We start from the raw sequence: 16,118 nt of genomic DNA on the forward strand, positions 1-16,118 counted from the left end.
ATGTAAGTGAATATTACAGTGCCCCATGTAAAGAGTCAAACTATTATTTGTTACACACAAACCTCAAGCAGAATAAATCAAGTGGAGCTTACTGTTTTTCCCTCAGCTGCATATGTTAGCAGACCACAGTCACATCTGCACCATACAATTAAAGCATAATGATCCCCCGAAAAAAATTATAGGAACTGTAGTTCACCCCTCACACAACTACAATTCACAGCACACTTAACAAACCACAGCTGTGGGTGTGACACATCTTAGAAATATTACATCAACTCCCACCTATCACAACAGCAAAGGAAGTGATATATACATCACTACAGCTAAAGTGAGAGGCTGGGATTGGGCTACCCAACAGATTTGGGGGGTTTTAAAATCAAAATTGTAAAAGCACTGAAAATTTTGAAGGCAAAAACTCACTTGAAGAAATGGTACTATGCCATCTCTTGCAATTGCCTGTAGCAGCCGGGGAGCACCAGTGAGGCTCTGCAGACCAGCACCACATGTGGAAAAGAATGAGCCAATCACAATGACCCACGGAGAGGGCCATGCCAACGTACCAATCACCAGGTTTCCATTAACTGCTTGTCCAAATCTTGCGGAGAAAGATCATATGCAACATTAAACAAGAAAGAAAAGTTGAGTAACTTATACAAATATCAGTCTGCTTCTCTCCCCCAAATAAAGATTTAGGGCTATGTTATTTCTGGAAAGACATGCATTGGCAACATGGACACGCATGCAGGATGAATAAAAGTACAATTTAAAGCAGGCAGCAGATATCCATTTCAGATTATCTTGAATTATCTATACCAGCTTCTGCAATATACACTTCCCAATCTCACATTTTCATCCACTTAAACTGGTATGGACAGGAAGCCTTTGAAATTAAGTAGCAAAACCCTCCCACTGTTACGTACTTGTCTCTCAAGACGACTCCTTCTATACAGGCTCCAAAAAGTACTATGCAGGACAAATCTGCAATTAAGACTCAAGGAACTTAAAAGGAACATAAATTGGAAAGGGGGGGGCAGGAGGTCCACAAGAACACCTGGAAAGCATTAGAACAAGGGTTAGCAAACTTTTTCAGCAGGGGGCCGGTCCACTGTCCCTCAGACCTTGTGGGGGGCCGGACTATGTTTTGGAAAAAAATATGAACGAATTCCTATGCCCCACAAATAACCCAGAGATGCATTTTAAATAAAAGGACATATTCTACTCATGTAAAAACACGCTGATTCCCGGACCGTCCGTGGGCCGGATTTAGAAGGTGATTGAGCCGGATCCGGCCCCCGGGTCTTCGTTTGCCTACCCATGCATCAGAAGAACAGCACACATTACTAAACATCCCAAAGAAGCTAAGCACTGATTTCTTTGGGAAAGGTTTTAACTTCCACATTGAATTTGGCAGAGTATTTAAACTCTGACTGTACCATATTCTGTTTCTATACCTAAAATGAAAAAGAAAAAAAATCAGAACAGAAAAAGAAGGGAGATATTCTCTCCAAAAATTCACGTTTTTGCTTTATTATTTGCTACATTACAGTGTATTATTTTCATATATCTCTGGTTCAATTTAATGTTATAAAACAAACAATACTATAATGGTTCACATGTTTCCATTTAAAATAGCATAAAGCTCTTTATCTACCAATATTAAGGCTGCAAATTCCACTGGTTTTATCAATCAGTCAGAATGAGGTGTAGCTTCCAAATAAACTAATACGAGATGTACTATTCCTGGAGAAGTGGCTTATGCTTTCTGCTTAAAGATTCATCAAATCCCAACAACCCTACTCATATTGAAAATAAAATATTTAGGATTCCCTCATAACCACATTTTACTATCGTATGTCAGCCACCTGTGCATTCTCAAAACAAAAACCTAATTAAACAAACCAAGAATATGAAATCTAGACCCCGCAAATTGCATTAAAAGGATACAGATAAATGATGTTGTTAAAATGGCCATAATTGTTCCAGTTGGAATAGCTTTTTGAGCATCCCGAAGATCCCCTGACCTGTTTGAACCTGCCATAATGCCTAAAATACATACAGAAATAGAAAAAAATGGGATGTCATCTAGTTTCTGATTTTTCCAGTTATATTAAGTTGATAGATGTCATTAAAGCAACAACCGTAACATACTACTACCAGAACAAGCAAAGGACTATCTGGTCCTATCTGGTCAATCGCACCTTTAGCAGAGAGCTGGAAAGGGAGAAGGGAATGGAATAACAGCATCAAGACTTGGTGGAGACTATTAAGAAGGTCTGCATATGACGATCCTCCAAGAGTCAAATGTTCCAAAAGTCCTTTCCAACTGCCAGCTCTACAAACAGTCACAGTGGCTGCGTTTGCACATCACATTAAACCAAAATTTAGCACAAATATGCAAATTTGCTGGCTCCCAAGGAGGTAGCTTCTTCGCCTCTCCCTGGGCTTATTAGAGAAGCAGCTAAGCTAAGGGATGGCTTATCCCATTGCCTGAACCTGGGATTGTGGGCAAGGTGTCCTCCTTAACCAAAACCACAAGACACACCTTGCCTATAGCTCATGATTAGGCAGGAGAGCTTAACTATGATCTCAGCTTCAGAAAACATGCTGAGCTGCTGCCCCGTGCTGACCTAAAGAGTCTAGGGAGAAACAAAGCAGATGCAAACTCCCCATTGGGAGTCAGTGCAGTCATGGTAAGCCATACTCATGACTTACAATGATGTGAGAACCAGGTCAATGTCAATACACTGGTCATAGTCACATACAATGCTAAACAAAACAATGGCTTAGCATGAACATTCTGGGGAGAAGCGCATAACTGCTTTGTTCCTTCCCAACCCTTTTAGCTCAGTGCAGCGCACAGCTAAGCCAAGTTTTGGCATAGTGTGCAGTTCAGACCCAGGGTTGTGGTTAAGCTCTTTCCTCCTTAACCAAGAGCTGTAGTCAAAGTTTGTTCTTGGCCACATCTTGCAGTGTGCCAAAGGCTCCCATGCCTAATCAATGAGGCTGCTAGACAGAAAAGGGTCTTCTCTGTTTAGAAAATTAGTTCAGGCTATGTATTAGGATAAATACTGTGCTTTTCACATTTTGCTGAGCCTAGAAAGGTTCCGAAGGCTTTTGGACTATTGGGTAAAGGTTGGAAAAGCCATGGACTACTGAAGAAAAGGATGCCTAAGGATAAATAATCTTCCTTTATATGTCATTTTTATTTTTATTTTCTCTACTTTTTTCTTTCCCTCACTACTTGCTTTCTTTATTTTTGATATCTGGTCTTGGCTACAAAGTGTATAAATATAATATTAATAAAATTATTATTTTTAAAAAGATAATTAGTTGATGATTAGTTTACTAATGCTGCAAATGTTGTATTTTTTTAATTAATTTTTTTAAAGAAAAATGTTTTTCTATGTATTATGGTTTTCCAATAATAAAGAGATTAATAATAAATCCAAAACCAGCAGCAGAAAAGTACTGGCAGAAGCAGAAAATATCTTTTAGTGCAAATATAAATTTAGGATAAAAGAACTATGTTTTGAGAACAATATTTGGCGATACTCAAATACATAAACTATAATTAGCTGTAGTCAATGTCTCTTTTGTGGACACAGACATATGAACATAATAACGACCTTGTTTGATACATTATACAGCCCAGGCTACCTGTTGGAACTGAGAGAAGAATTTATTTTATCATATTATGAGGCAAAACTACACTGTAGCAAACTTCTAGCAACAAGTCTACAATCCAGTCTGGCAAGGCTAAGAAGCAACCCCTAAAGGCTTGCCAAAATGAATGTTTCTTCACTATTTTACAAGCAAGCTTCACTCCTGAAGAAAAGACATATAAACCAAAAGGTTCAAAACAAAGTCTACCTCTATACTTTGAAAAAGGTGAAGAAAAGTGTTATGACCATAAAGGATGGAGCGAAGATGTCAGTACAAAAGTTCAGCTTGTGCTGTACAAGAGACTGCTATGGAAGAGTTCCAGCAATACTTTTCAGCCAATTAGCTAATATCAGGACATGGATGACCTTAGCAAATGTATTATGTCCCAATAGTATTCATTACACGAGAGAACAAGTTCGGACAGCTTCTTCCATTTCTTGCAGGAATCAAAGCAACACAAAGGAAGACAAAGCCCTTATTTTTATAGACATGGAAAGAGATGCCAACAAAATTCCAGTTCATTCCCTGTTTTGGCAGTCATACTAAAATAATATGCTCTATCTCATCTGCAGGACTTGTTCATATTGCGTACCCAAAAATACTTCTCTCACGCCAAAAAACCCTAAATACTGAATATAAGATTTTTACAGACACACAAATTCTTATTTCTTTGTTCTTACTAAAGTAAACGCTTCACTCTGAATAACACATTTGAATTCTGAGTATCTGAACTCAAGCCACTGTGTTACAGTGGTTCCAGTTCTACCTCCAGGACTAAGTCCAGAGAACAGGATTGGGACACAGCCCCCTGGGGGTTGTGCTGTGTGGTGCTGCAAGGAACAATTCTTTCTCTAATACTACTTAATATATACACGAAGATTCTGAGAGCACTCATTAGGTGGTTTGAGACCAGGTGTGGTCAGTACACTGATGACAAACAGCTCTATTTCTCCATGACATCTGAATCACGGGATATTGTGTGGGCCCTGGACTGGTGTTTGAACAACAGATGAGTGAAAAGGAACCATTGGTTCCTACCCGAAAGGTAGTTCTTGATGCTGATAGAAGTTCTTCAATCTGAGATTGCAGTATCACCTTGTGACGAAGGCAGGAAATAACAATTTAGGGAAGTAGAATGCTCCCAGCATGCAGTTGCGTCCTCACTAAGCTCTACCAAGTCAGTCTAGGAGGAACAACATTGCCTAAAATGTAGGAAACCCACTTCCTTAAAAAAAAACTACGAAAAAATAGTACTTTAGAATTACCTAAAGCCAGGAAACTATTAATAATAACTACCCATCAGATATGAGCCCAATGGTTCTTTCTATGTTGCTAGTGAAGCTCATCAATCCAGGACATACTAAATGTTCCAGATATAGGGTGGGAAATTGGTAGCAACCAAATTATTGGCAAAGGACCTGCTGCAGGACCCTCTGACCAAAAGGTGCTTCACCTGAAGCATACCTGCCTGTCTTATAATGTCTACTGAATGAGTTTAGTGGCTGCTCTGCACCTACAGAAAAGGCAGTGGAAGCAGCTGGCGTGCTCGTTGAGTGAGTAGTTATCCTAGCTGGCACAAGCAGTTTCTGAGATTCATTGGCTGGGGAGATACGACCCCTACTCCATCTAGATGATGTGGGATTAGAATGAAAGGAGAAAAAAGAATGCCCATTAATCTAAAGCACTGGCTCTACACCCTTTAAGGTCCTGTGGACATCTGTAGAATGCCCCATCAATTCCGCGACGGGGTGAGCTCCCGTAGCTCGGTCCCAGCTCCTGCCCACCTAGCAGTTCGAAAGCACGTCAAGTGCAAGTAGATAAATAGGTACCCCTCCGGCGAGAAGGTAAACGGCGTTTCCGTGCGCTGCTCTGGTTTGCCAGAAGCAGCTTAGTCATGCTGGCCACATGACCCGGAAGCTGTCTGCGGACAAATGCCGGCTCCTCGGCCAATAAAGCGAGATGAGCGCCACAACCCCAGAGTCATCCGCAACTGGACCTAATGGTCAGGGGTACCTTTACCTTTATGAAATGTAGATGCAACTTTCAAGAAAGGTCTCTTCTTGCCTCCATGAAAAATACAGAGGTGCTTTGCAGCAGAGAGGGTGTTTAACTCAGAGCATTCTACTTCCTAAATTGATGTTTCCTGCCTTCAACGCAGACACACAGCTCACTGCATCCAACAGCATCCAAACGTAGCAAAAACCAGCTCCTCCACCTCAGGAGACCTCATTTGTAACAGTCACATCAGTTTGGGCAAAGTCATGCCAAAGTCATCTTTCTGGTTTGCCATCTTGATTCAAAACAGCATCCAGTATCAAAACAAAGATGAAGACTGCTGCCTCCATCTCAGGAGCTCTCATACCAAGTTGGGTGACAATATTTTGAGAGGCATCCACATCAACACAGTTGTGATCTGTTACACCAAATTGGGCAATAGTACCTTCAGAGTCATCCAATTATGTGCAGTTTGGACCCGTCACACCAAACTGGGCAAAGTCATGTTTTGGTCCGCTATCTTAATTCACAATGGCACCTGGCAGTGAAGACCACCCCCCCACAACCTCAGGAACCCTCACGCAGAGTTTAATCATACCAACTTGACAAGTGTCTGAACCCATAGAGAACAGGCGGGCAGACAAATAGACAGACAGACCATTTTCCAAAATATATAGTAATCTTTTGTAAAGCATTTAGGTTGTTGTTGTCCTTTAAACAATCAAGCAGTATATACATTTTGTTAAGTAATGAGGAAATTATGCGAGTAGTGGAACAGAACTAAAAGGCCTTAACTGAACAGCCTCACATACCGCTGAAGCTCTGACCTGGATAGCTCGGTTCAGTTAGGAACCCCAAGGAAAAATTGTTATGTGCCTCTCCTCTTAGTCCCATTCCAGGAAGCCATGCAATGTCTTAAGAGCTCCAGGGACCTGAAGGTTCAGCTAACTGCAGCTCCACATAGCATCTGACCCCAGGAAGCCCTGACAATGTGATGCCAAAGACAATCTCTGTCTCCTTTTCTCACACTCCAAGGCACTTCTCTTTCTTATTTCATTTCTGTTCCCTCCTTCCCATTTTTTTTTTATAGTTAACCTCACTGCTGCTAACAGCACACACTTAACTCTCCATATACCAATAAGGCTGTACATATCTGTCTAGCATCTCTTGCCACCCACCTGCAGATAAGCTGTCAGTATTATCTGAATGTTGCTTGCTTAACCACTATTTTTTTATTCTGTAATAATCTCCACATTGCCACAATCTTTCTATTTTGCAATGAAGTAGTACATTCTTTGATTCTCAATTCTTGACTGTTGTCTGATTACCCCATGTGTTAGTAACATTACTGTGTCTAAACTAAATATCTCATTGTAAGTGCTGGCAGAAAAGACATTTACATGCACTTTTTTTTACATGTATGTGCAACTAGGGCACATAGAGCTGAGTTAGGCAAATTAAATCCAATATGCAATTCTAATCAATACACAGAGAATCACTTCAGTTGTGAGACAGAGAAAGGGGGGGAGGGGAACTATACCTGTCACAGAGGGGAAATAAATTCCTACTAGCATGGTGAAATAGGTCATGATATCTGAATACACATAGAATTTAATTTTTGCATCTGTCTCTTCTAAAACAGGAACTGATGGCTGATCCTGTTTCTCCACAATTGTGAATTTGTCTCCATATACACTCCACAAATTATCTGTGAGGAATAAGAACAAAAGTTTACTCACTCAGGCCAGCTCTAAACATATATGAACACTAACTCATGCAAATCATTCACTCTTCCTCAAAATATGGTTCTCTTATCAATAAGAGAACCTTATTCGTTTTGACCACTTGAAGTTTCTGGGATATTACTTATCCCAGAATGAAGATGTTTATTAGGCTGAATCCTAAAATGTAATATAAACAATTCATTTTCACTTGTAAAACTGGCAACACTGATCTGTCTGTATGGCCAATAATTTGTGTTCTGGCTGGAAGAAATATGGACCTTTTTGGGACTGAGCTTCTCCGAGATTTGGTGTTTAATACCAAGGACTATCAAAAAAACCGGCAGAGAGGAACTGAGAGAGAATTAAGAGCCTCGGACGTGAGATCTCCAGGCTGATAGTAGATTGATTGATGGACGTTTGTTGGGAATTGAAACCGGGAAAGGGGGGGGTGGAGTTTGGGAATTCAAAGGGTGTATAACTATAACCTGTTTTGTTTTTTATTTTGTTTTGCTATATGTATGAAAATTGGGGAAATCGTGGAAGGGAATTTAGGTCGACTCTGGAATAAGGTTTTAAGAATAAGCACTGAGGTATAAATATTGATGTCTATAAGGATTGGTTTTTTAAAATGAACTAATTATAAAAAGGTTAAAAAATTAGGGTTAAGAACTTGTTGAAACAACATTGAACTGGAATACAAGAGGGGGAGGTGTGGGGAAGTCAGGGAAATATGTTATAGAAAATAAGGATTGAGAACTTTATGTGTTTTTAAACTTTTTTGTTTTTTCTCTTTTTTGATTTTTTAATGTATTGTGAAAAATTTTAATAAATATTTTATAAAAAATAATAATTTGTGTTCTTTTTCTTTCTCTTTTCATTTTCATGAGAAAGTGCATATTATGTGGCACAAATAAATCATTCTGACAAATCTGCATAAAAGTAATGAAATGGACTGCAACGGAGAAAAGGTGCAGAGGATACTTCTTGCAAGGATACTAGTTAGTCAAAATAAAAATAATTTTTAAAAATAGGCTAAGTAATACTCATAAATAAATCAGAATAAAGATGTGCACCCCACCACTGAGACCATTCCATTGTATCCATCCAACCTCCCAAAATTTCAACACCTCTTGCAATGATTTGGCCCCCTTCCGTTTCAACAGTACAAATTCTACAAACACCTTCCATATCTCCTCAAAATCATTTCTCCTGCATATTCCCCGCCTTACCTTAATGGCACATGTTAATTTATCGTTAATAGCTATATCCCACACCTCTTTATACAATTCTTCCATTTTATATTCTGCTTGTCCCTTCCCCTTTCTAACTATAATCATTCGTGCAGCTGCCAATAAATTTGTGAGCAAGTCCTTCACAGCCTGCTATGAAGGATATTAGTTAGTCTAGGGCCAACACTGAACTAAGGACCAGTTCATATGCGAAGTGTCATCTGCACATGCACAAGCAACCCTGGCAAACTGGGCAATCGCAACAGTCTGAAGAGAATGTGTTCAGGCAGCAATAAGTACAAACTGATGCTAAAAAGAGAAGGAGTTAAAAGGCTTCCTTACTATACTCCTATCAGTAGAAAACATTTGGGTTACCTAGTTTCTGCACGTGTGGTTAAAGGTGCAGTTGTCACTTCACAAGATGTAAACTCACCAAGTAAGACTCCGCTTGCGACTCCTGGAATCCCCTGAATTTCTGTGACGTTGTTTAGGATGAAATATTCATCACAGGAGGCATTTAACAGTGGGCTACCGCAGAAATTTTCCCACAGCTTGGTAGTCACTGTCATATTGTTTTCTTCATAATATTTGACACAAGGAAATTCAGTACCTCTTACTAATGTACGATTTCCAAGCAGGCAAACGCTAGAACACAAAAGAAAAATCAATCAAATGCTACATGTGATTTAACAAATTTTTATCATTTGATTTAACCAGTATGTTCAAGCTAGGATAAGTGTAGTTATATAGTAAAGTCAAGAATGCTGCCCCGTTTGGGAAAAATGTATTTTTCCCCTAGCAGAGAATATGCATTTTGAAAAATAAAGACTTTTTAGAAACGTGCATGTTCTCACTTCCACTTTAGTACCTGCCTGCTCATCAGTACATTTGTTCAACAATTAATGAAGTCATGTAAAGAAGCAAGTTAAGTGAGTGATGTCTGGCACAAAATCTACATTTAAGTGCACATGAGTATATTTGCACAGAAGTATTTAGCCTGCCCTTCTAAGAAAAGGTATTTCCTCAGAAGGCTTACAAGTTGTTAAAAATCACAACGTCAAAAAACCACCACCGTCAAGAAAAACACAGCAGAGAAAGGAGTAACATATAATAAAATCCAACATGGCAATTCCACTCGCACAACAAATTACTTTGCGGACAATGGAACTTCCTCTCCCTCTCCTGTCCCTTCAAGCCCTCCACACACTCACTAAATCTGCTCTGGAGGATTAGGGGATCATCTGGAGCAGATTGTGGGGGCACAGGGGAGAGGACAAGAAATGGTAGTCCCATTGTGCGAGCAGAACTCCACTCGTGCAGCACTGTCTTCAGATAAAGGATCGGCTGGCTGGGCCTGCTGGAATAAAAAGTCTTCATCAACTGGCAGAAGACAACTGGAGAGGAAACCACCCCAACTGTCCCCACGATGGGACAGTCCCTGCCAGGCTCTCCAGATTCAGCTTAGAGTGTCTCCCAGCTACACTAATAAAGGACATATGAGTTTGGGAAGGTTCTGATGACTCAGGGGGGCTCATTGAGTTCAGGAATTCAAATTTTTGCTTCAATGTCTGAACCAAGTAGATTCCAGATATTTAAAGCATGCTGTAATAATAATCATATATCTAAAAAAACTTATCCTTTACTTACGGAAAGACTGGTGGTTCAAAAGCAGTTTTAATAACCCCAGCATAAATGGCAAAAATTGAAAGAATTACACAAGCCAAAAAGACGAGGGCAAGCTTATTGACGTATTTGACGCCCACAAAAACAACGAGGGCCATCAGAGCAAGGATGCATGTCCCATAAACTCTCATGTTGTTTAACATGGCTTCCTCACCACCTTCAAAAATAGCAGCATTGGGGGAAATGTATTTCTGTGGGGAAAACAAATATCAGACAGCTTTTAGCATGTAATTCCAAGACAGTTAACTTTCAGATCACTTAACTAATCAAAGAACAGCAAGACTGTTACCTCAAAAAGTTAGCTTTTAAAACAAAACTGGGGGAAATTAGTACTTGACAACCATTTCATCATTTGTCGAATTAGGATTTTTCTTTTATTTCAACATGGTTTTAGAAAATAAAACTAGGAAATATAATCTGAAAAATATCTGTGCAAGTTAATCTATTTATTAAGTTTGCATAAAAGTGCTTATAGGCAAAATAGCTGTGAAGCAAAAATCATATATCAGGTGTGAGTAACATGTGGACCTCCAGATGTTGCCGTGACTCCATTCTCCATTAGCCCCAACCAGCATGGCCAACACTCGATGATGGCCAACATCTGGAGAGCCACAAGCTCACCAAATCTGGTTTAAATTGTTCATGCATCACAGCAAGCATCATTCTTTAAAAAATGAATTTCTTCTGTGTAAAAGAGGAGGATAACAGCTCTCTTTAAGGTAGTTCTTGCCACCAACAATTTTCATAAATGCATGCATGGTACACAAGTATGTGTGCGCACATGAGATAGCACATATATTGCCCAATTAACTCAGGGAAGTCTTTAAAAAAGTAAATGTTTTTATCTAATAATTAAATATTGTCATCTCAATTTTAATTATTGTTATTAATTTGATTTCTTCTCAACCCTTCACCATAAGGTCCCAGAGTACGGTACAAAATAAAAATGCAATATTACGGTCTGTGCCCCTTCATTTCAGACAGTATGTTATTTCATAAATAAAATTCATTATGGACATGTACTTTTCCAAGTCTCACAGCTCTCTCTCTCTCTCTTCTCTGATGTTTTTAATAAAAACAGTATTGTAGTTTATTAGAAAGCAGGGGATGTGTAGTTAGTGCTACATTAACGTTATCAGCTTTTTAAACGGCAACTTACCAGTAGAATTTCAATTGTGCCAAGAATATACATAGCCCCTGCAAAAGTTGTGCCCAAGTAAAAACAGATTCCCACAGCTCCACCGAATTCCGGCCCTAATGATCTTGAGATCATGTAGTATGAGCCACCAGCTGTGAAAGTAACATCAATGAAACACACATTAGCACAATATTTAATGCCACAAGAATATTCAAAACATATTTACACTGCTTCATTTATTCAACCACTAATTTCTGTACAGTATACAAAAATGTCAAACAAACAAATGGCAAACAAACCTAACTCAACAATAATACAGTTTTAAGAACGGCCTGATGTAGTAGGAGATGATGACTCCTCCATCGTGTTCAGGTCCACAGCTGATTTACAGACCACTGAGCGCAGACGCGGATTTCACCCTCTTGTGTGCGTGGCACCATGCGTTCACATGTTTATCAGGCAGTGAACAGTGGTTTGGCAAAGGTAACACAACAGGAACAGTAGGTATTGCTGGAGTTACAGAGGGTTGGGACTTCATGGGTCGAACAGATAAAGCCACAAAGATCTAAGTAGGAACTGAAGCAGGAGCCAAAGGCATCAGCGCAAGGAAGAAACTGAAGCTGCCAGTTTCCTTGTAAACATGGCTTCACCTGATTCTTCAGATATTACTTCAAATCACCTGAAGAATCAGGTGAAGCCATGTTTACAAGGAAACAGCGGCGGCAGCTGGGCTATGTGATGAAACAGGCAACAAACGCTTGCATGGATCCTTACACGGGCAAGGATACTACAGAAAGATTGAGAGGACGAGGCTGAGGCAAAACAGAGTAAGAAAGTGAAGGATCAGGTGGCACAGAAATGGGGAGAGGCTGGGGAAGGAACCTCAAATCCCCAAAATCCATCTTCAGAGAAGACTCCACAAGGACTCAGGGTGCACAAAAACTTCAGGCACAGCCTCTTCATCACAACTGGTTGAAAAGAGAAAAGGGCAGGAAACTTAACCAGACTCTGGTGGCTCACCTTAAACACAACAACTTTGGCAACGGCAGTGCCCTCAGCCACAGTATCTGGGATGTAATGGAAGGTGGCAGCTTCACCAGTCCCCTTGTTCCCCCCACACCAATTGGGCTTGGCACCCACGACTGTAGAGGTTGACACCATCAGAGGAGGGCGGTGCTTATGAGCTGATTTATATGTTGCCTTAAGGGCCTCAGCCTTCAGCAGCTTCCTCTTGTCCAGGGCCCAAGACTTCCACAGAGCTACTGCAGCTGTTGGCCTGGAGCTAATGGAGACCACAAAAAAAATGAAATAAAACAGAGCTGCAGTGATTGCTGAACCAAAGATTTGTGGAAACAGCAGGGGGGGTCCCTTCCAAATCTACAATTCTATGATTCTATTAAATGCCATGGGCTGGTGCAGCTGATGGCCTGGAGTTCTAGTGAGGCTCAGAAAATGGCAAGCAGGAGAAAAAAGCATTAAAAATTTGGCTCACACAACCCACAGAACACTACACTGCTTGGATGAGGAAGGGAAAGGACACTTCAACAGGCTATAAAACAAAGGAAGGGGGGAGTTCACTTTAAACTAGGGAGAAGGGACAATACAAAGAGGGAGAAGAAGAGTTTAAAGGGCAGAAAATGGTAAGGCACAGCGTACAGCACACACAAGAAAGTGCCTACAATGACACATAATATGCCCAGAAACGAAAGACCAAGGACCACAAATTCACTAGTTCCCCTCCACGCGAATAATATTATGAACACAACCTCCCCCCGGAAAAGCAAGCACAGAAGCACACCAACCACAATTGGCAAGCCAGACCACAAATTCCAGAAACTACAGCAAGCTCTCCGTAGTGGCGCCCACCCTGTGGAACGCTCTCCCATCAGATGTCAAGGAAAGAAACAACTCTCTGACTTTTAGAAGAAACCTGAAGGCACCCCTCTATCGGGAAATTTTTAATGCATAATATTTTACAATGTTTCGTGTGCTATAAGCCACCCAGAGCGGCTGGGGAAACCCAGTAAGTTGGGCAGGGTATAAATAATATTATTACTGCGCTTGTTTTACTTACATGATCACAACCTTATGCAGGTAGGTAGGTGGGATAAGTAAGTAAATGGACAGCCAGGGAAACCCACTGTTCTCTACTCTCTATTTATTTCCCACCACCACCCATGTACCCAGCAGGTTTTCCTCATTTACTGGGCTTTGGGAAGGGAGCGGGAGGTCTCTGACAGCATCTCAGAGACCTTGTCCCACCTTTCCAAAGTTCAGTATGTGGCACCTTCCTTACTGGCCTTTGGGAAGGAGGTGAAAGGGCTCTGGGGACATCCCAGAGGCCAGCAAGGAAAGTGCCTCCTTGCTTACCAGACTGCAACAGATTCCCCATCCTTTGATATTGGAGAATACACTCCTTGAGATTATCAGGACTCTTATCATTTATTTATAGTTCAAATCCAGCACTTTGAATTAGAAATAGACTGGTAGGCAGTGCAGCTGCTTCAGAAAAGGAGTAGCATGATAAGGCCATCCTAGCTATCAATCGTTTGGGCCAGCAACATTATGGACCACCCGAAGTTTCTGGGTCTTAATTTCTTTAGATTTTATATCATAGCTGAATCCACCAAGGTTTGTTCTTGGCTTACTGAACGTTGCTTGTAGGAGCCAAGCAAACCACAATTCCTGGTTCAGATGCAGCACTATGCCAAGGATTACAGTTGCTTTCCTCCATGTGCTATTGAGGAGATGACACACAGCCCAAGTAAAGCAACGTTAATGGTTTAATGTGAACTTGCCTACTATGACATGAGAACTGGGCCAGTGGAGAGGCCAGGAAGATGCAATGGGTGTTTTTTGTTTTTAAAAACGCATTCCATCATTCAGACATTAGTATGGTTGCCATAATTCAGTCTCACAAATCTGGGTTGCCTACTATACAAATTATTTTCCAATTATCCAATTAGAAAGGGTTGAGAAAGGGTTAAGCAACCTGCTTCCTGTTGATATCCCACTACAAATCACCCCAGATGCTTGGATTTTTTATACATTTGTTGCTCCACCCCTTTTTGCCTCCGGCTCCACCAACCACTGGTATACGGCCCTCAGGTGGTTTTTCAAAAATGCATTCGGCCGTAGGCTGAAATAAATTCCCCACCCCCTCCTTTGTAATAACATGTCATTCTATTTTTTATGCATGGGAACTCCTCGTTACATTCCCCTCTGCATGTAGTCTGGAACTTTTTCTTTCTCCCCATCTTAACGTGTTTAGTTGACATTTTTACTTCTAACTTTGATAGCAATGTACACTACACTAGCAATCAACAATGCAGTGCTTTGCATGTCTACTCAGAAGTAAGCCTCACTGAGTGCCAAGCGGGTACAGGATTGCAACCTCAGGCTGCTTAGACACGCATAGGATTGTACTGTTACTTACTAAACACCATGCAAGCTTTCCTAAACTTTCCTAAATTTTATGCAAACCTCAATTCTTTCAGAACATCAACCATTGTTTCCCTTTGTTCAATGTACATTAGCGTTGGCGATTAGGAGATTCATGGGTGATAGTGTGATTGTGATTTGTGGTTAGGAAAGGAAAGGAAAGGCAGAAAGTGTGCAACTATCTCAGGCATCTGAAAAAGTGGATTAATTTAGAGACTCACAAGAGGAGCCTCTCTCTCCCTGCCCTCCTTACAGAACATGCAGCATGAATGACAGAAGCTTGGTTTCTTCTAACTTCAAATGAAGATTCTTACCAAAAAAGATGCTTATTTATAGGTTCTTTCCTTTAAAACTGATGCAGCGGCATGTGCTGTTTTAGGATATCAAGCAGGTGTGAAACAAAGAGTGACCATTAATAAGCCCCATGCACATTTGCCCCCAGGAATGCAGATAGGAGTGTGTGAAACAAAGGTCAGACACGGACTTTCACGTTATTTGCAATTTCTACTATTTAACCTGTTGCATTCCCTTATGCTCTGTGTCAAAAATAGATTCTTAACAAGGAGACGGAAGAGGGCAAGAGTTTAAGAGTTGATTTGGTATGGTCATGCGATGCAGACATGCAGGGCAGTACAGCATAAGGCTTCTGTAAGCAAGTGAGTGCTGCATTTGGGCTAGAAAAGCAAGTCAGAAAGTGACCAAATGGGGTGAGATAGTGGTGGATTTGGGGGGCTGGGGGAAGTAGGAGGCCTTTCCTCAAATGTAAGGAGTTTCCTGCATACCTGAGGGGGATCCCTCCCTGTATGCAAAAAGCCATACTTGCCCCCTTCCTTTTTCTGAGAGTGATACCCTGCACCTAACAGCCAACTTTACTAATACAGGGACCGCATCTAGAAGCAAACAATATCTGGAACATTGTCTCAGAAGGTAGCAACTAAAAAAGCCTAGATAATCCACTGACAACAAAGGGTTCCTGCTGTGCTCTGCTCTGGCTAATTGGCTAACAGTGCTTAGATTATAAAACAGTAGGTATCAAGTAGCACTAAGGAAGAGATTGGCAAGGCTGTGGCTGGAATAATAACTGCAGCTTCACTGTTCATAAATCAAGGAGAACGAAGGGAACACTGGAGGAGAATTCAAAGGTCAGAAGCAATCCATGATCTGGGAGATTGTTTAATGTTAGAAGATTTATTAATTCTTTATGACAGAAAATGCAAGATCACTGGGCACAGATAATTGCACAGC

At 40.7% G+C, this 16,118-nt stretch overlaps 1 protein-coding gene across 6 annotated transcripts in view; it reads right to left on the reverse strand.

Annotated features, from left to right (window-relative positions):
* SLC12A7 (solute carrier family 12 member 7) overlaps positions 1-16,118 on the reverse strand; it is a 91,511-nt gene that overhangs the window by 25,225 nt on the left and 50,168 nt on the right. For all 6 annotated transcript variants that reach the window (XM_077933387.1, XM_077933389.1, XM_077933390.1 and 3 more), the window contains exons 6-12: positions 11,454-11,584; positions 10,259-10,485; positions 9,045-9,256; positions 7,199-7,366; positions 1,945-2,043; positions 921-978; positions 421-595 (exon numbers count right to left, since the gene is read on the reverse strand). In XM_077933387.1, the coding sequence (XP_077789513.1) occupies positions 421-595; positions 921-978; positions 1,945-2,043; positions 7,199-7,366; positions 9,045-9,256; positions 10,259-10,485; positions 11,454-11,584 (1,070 nt within the window). The remainder of the gene's footprint in view (positions 1-420; positions 596-920; positions 979-1,944; positions 2,044-7,198; positions 7,367-9,044; positions 9,257-10,258; positions 10,486-11,453; positions 11,585-16,118) is intronic.

This window comes from Podarcis muralis, chromosome 8 (assembly GCF_964188315.1).
Source record: "Podarcis muralis chromosome 8, rPodMur119.hap1.1, whole genome shotgun sequence".
In the NCBI taxonomy this organism is placed as follows: Eukaryota; Metazoa; Chordata; class Lepidosauria; order Squamata; family Lacertidae; genus Podarcis; species Podarcis muralis.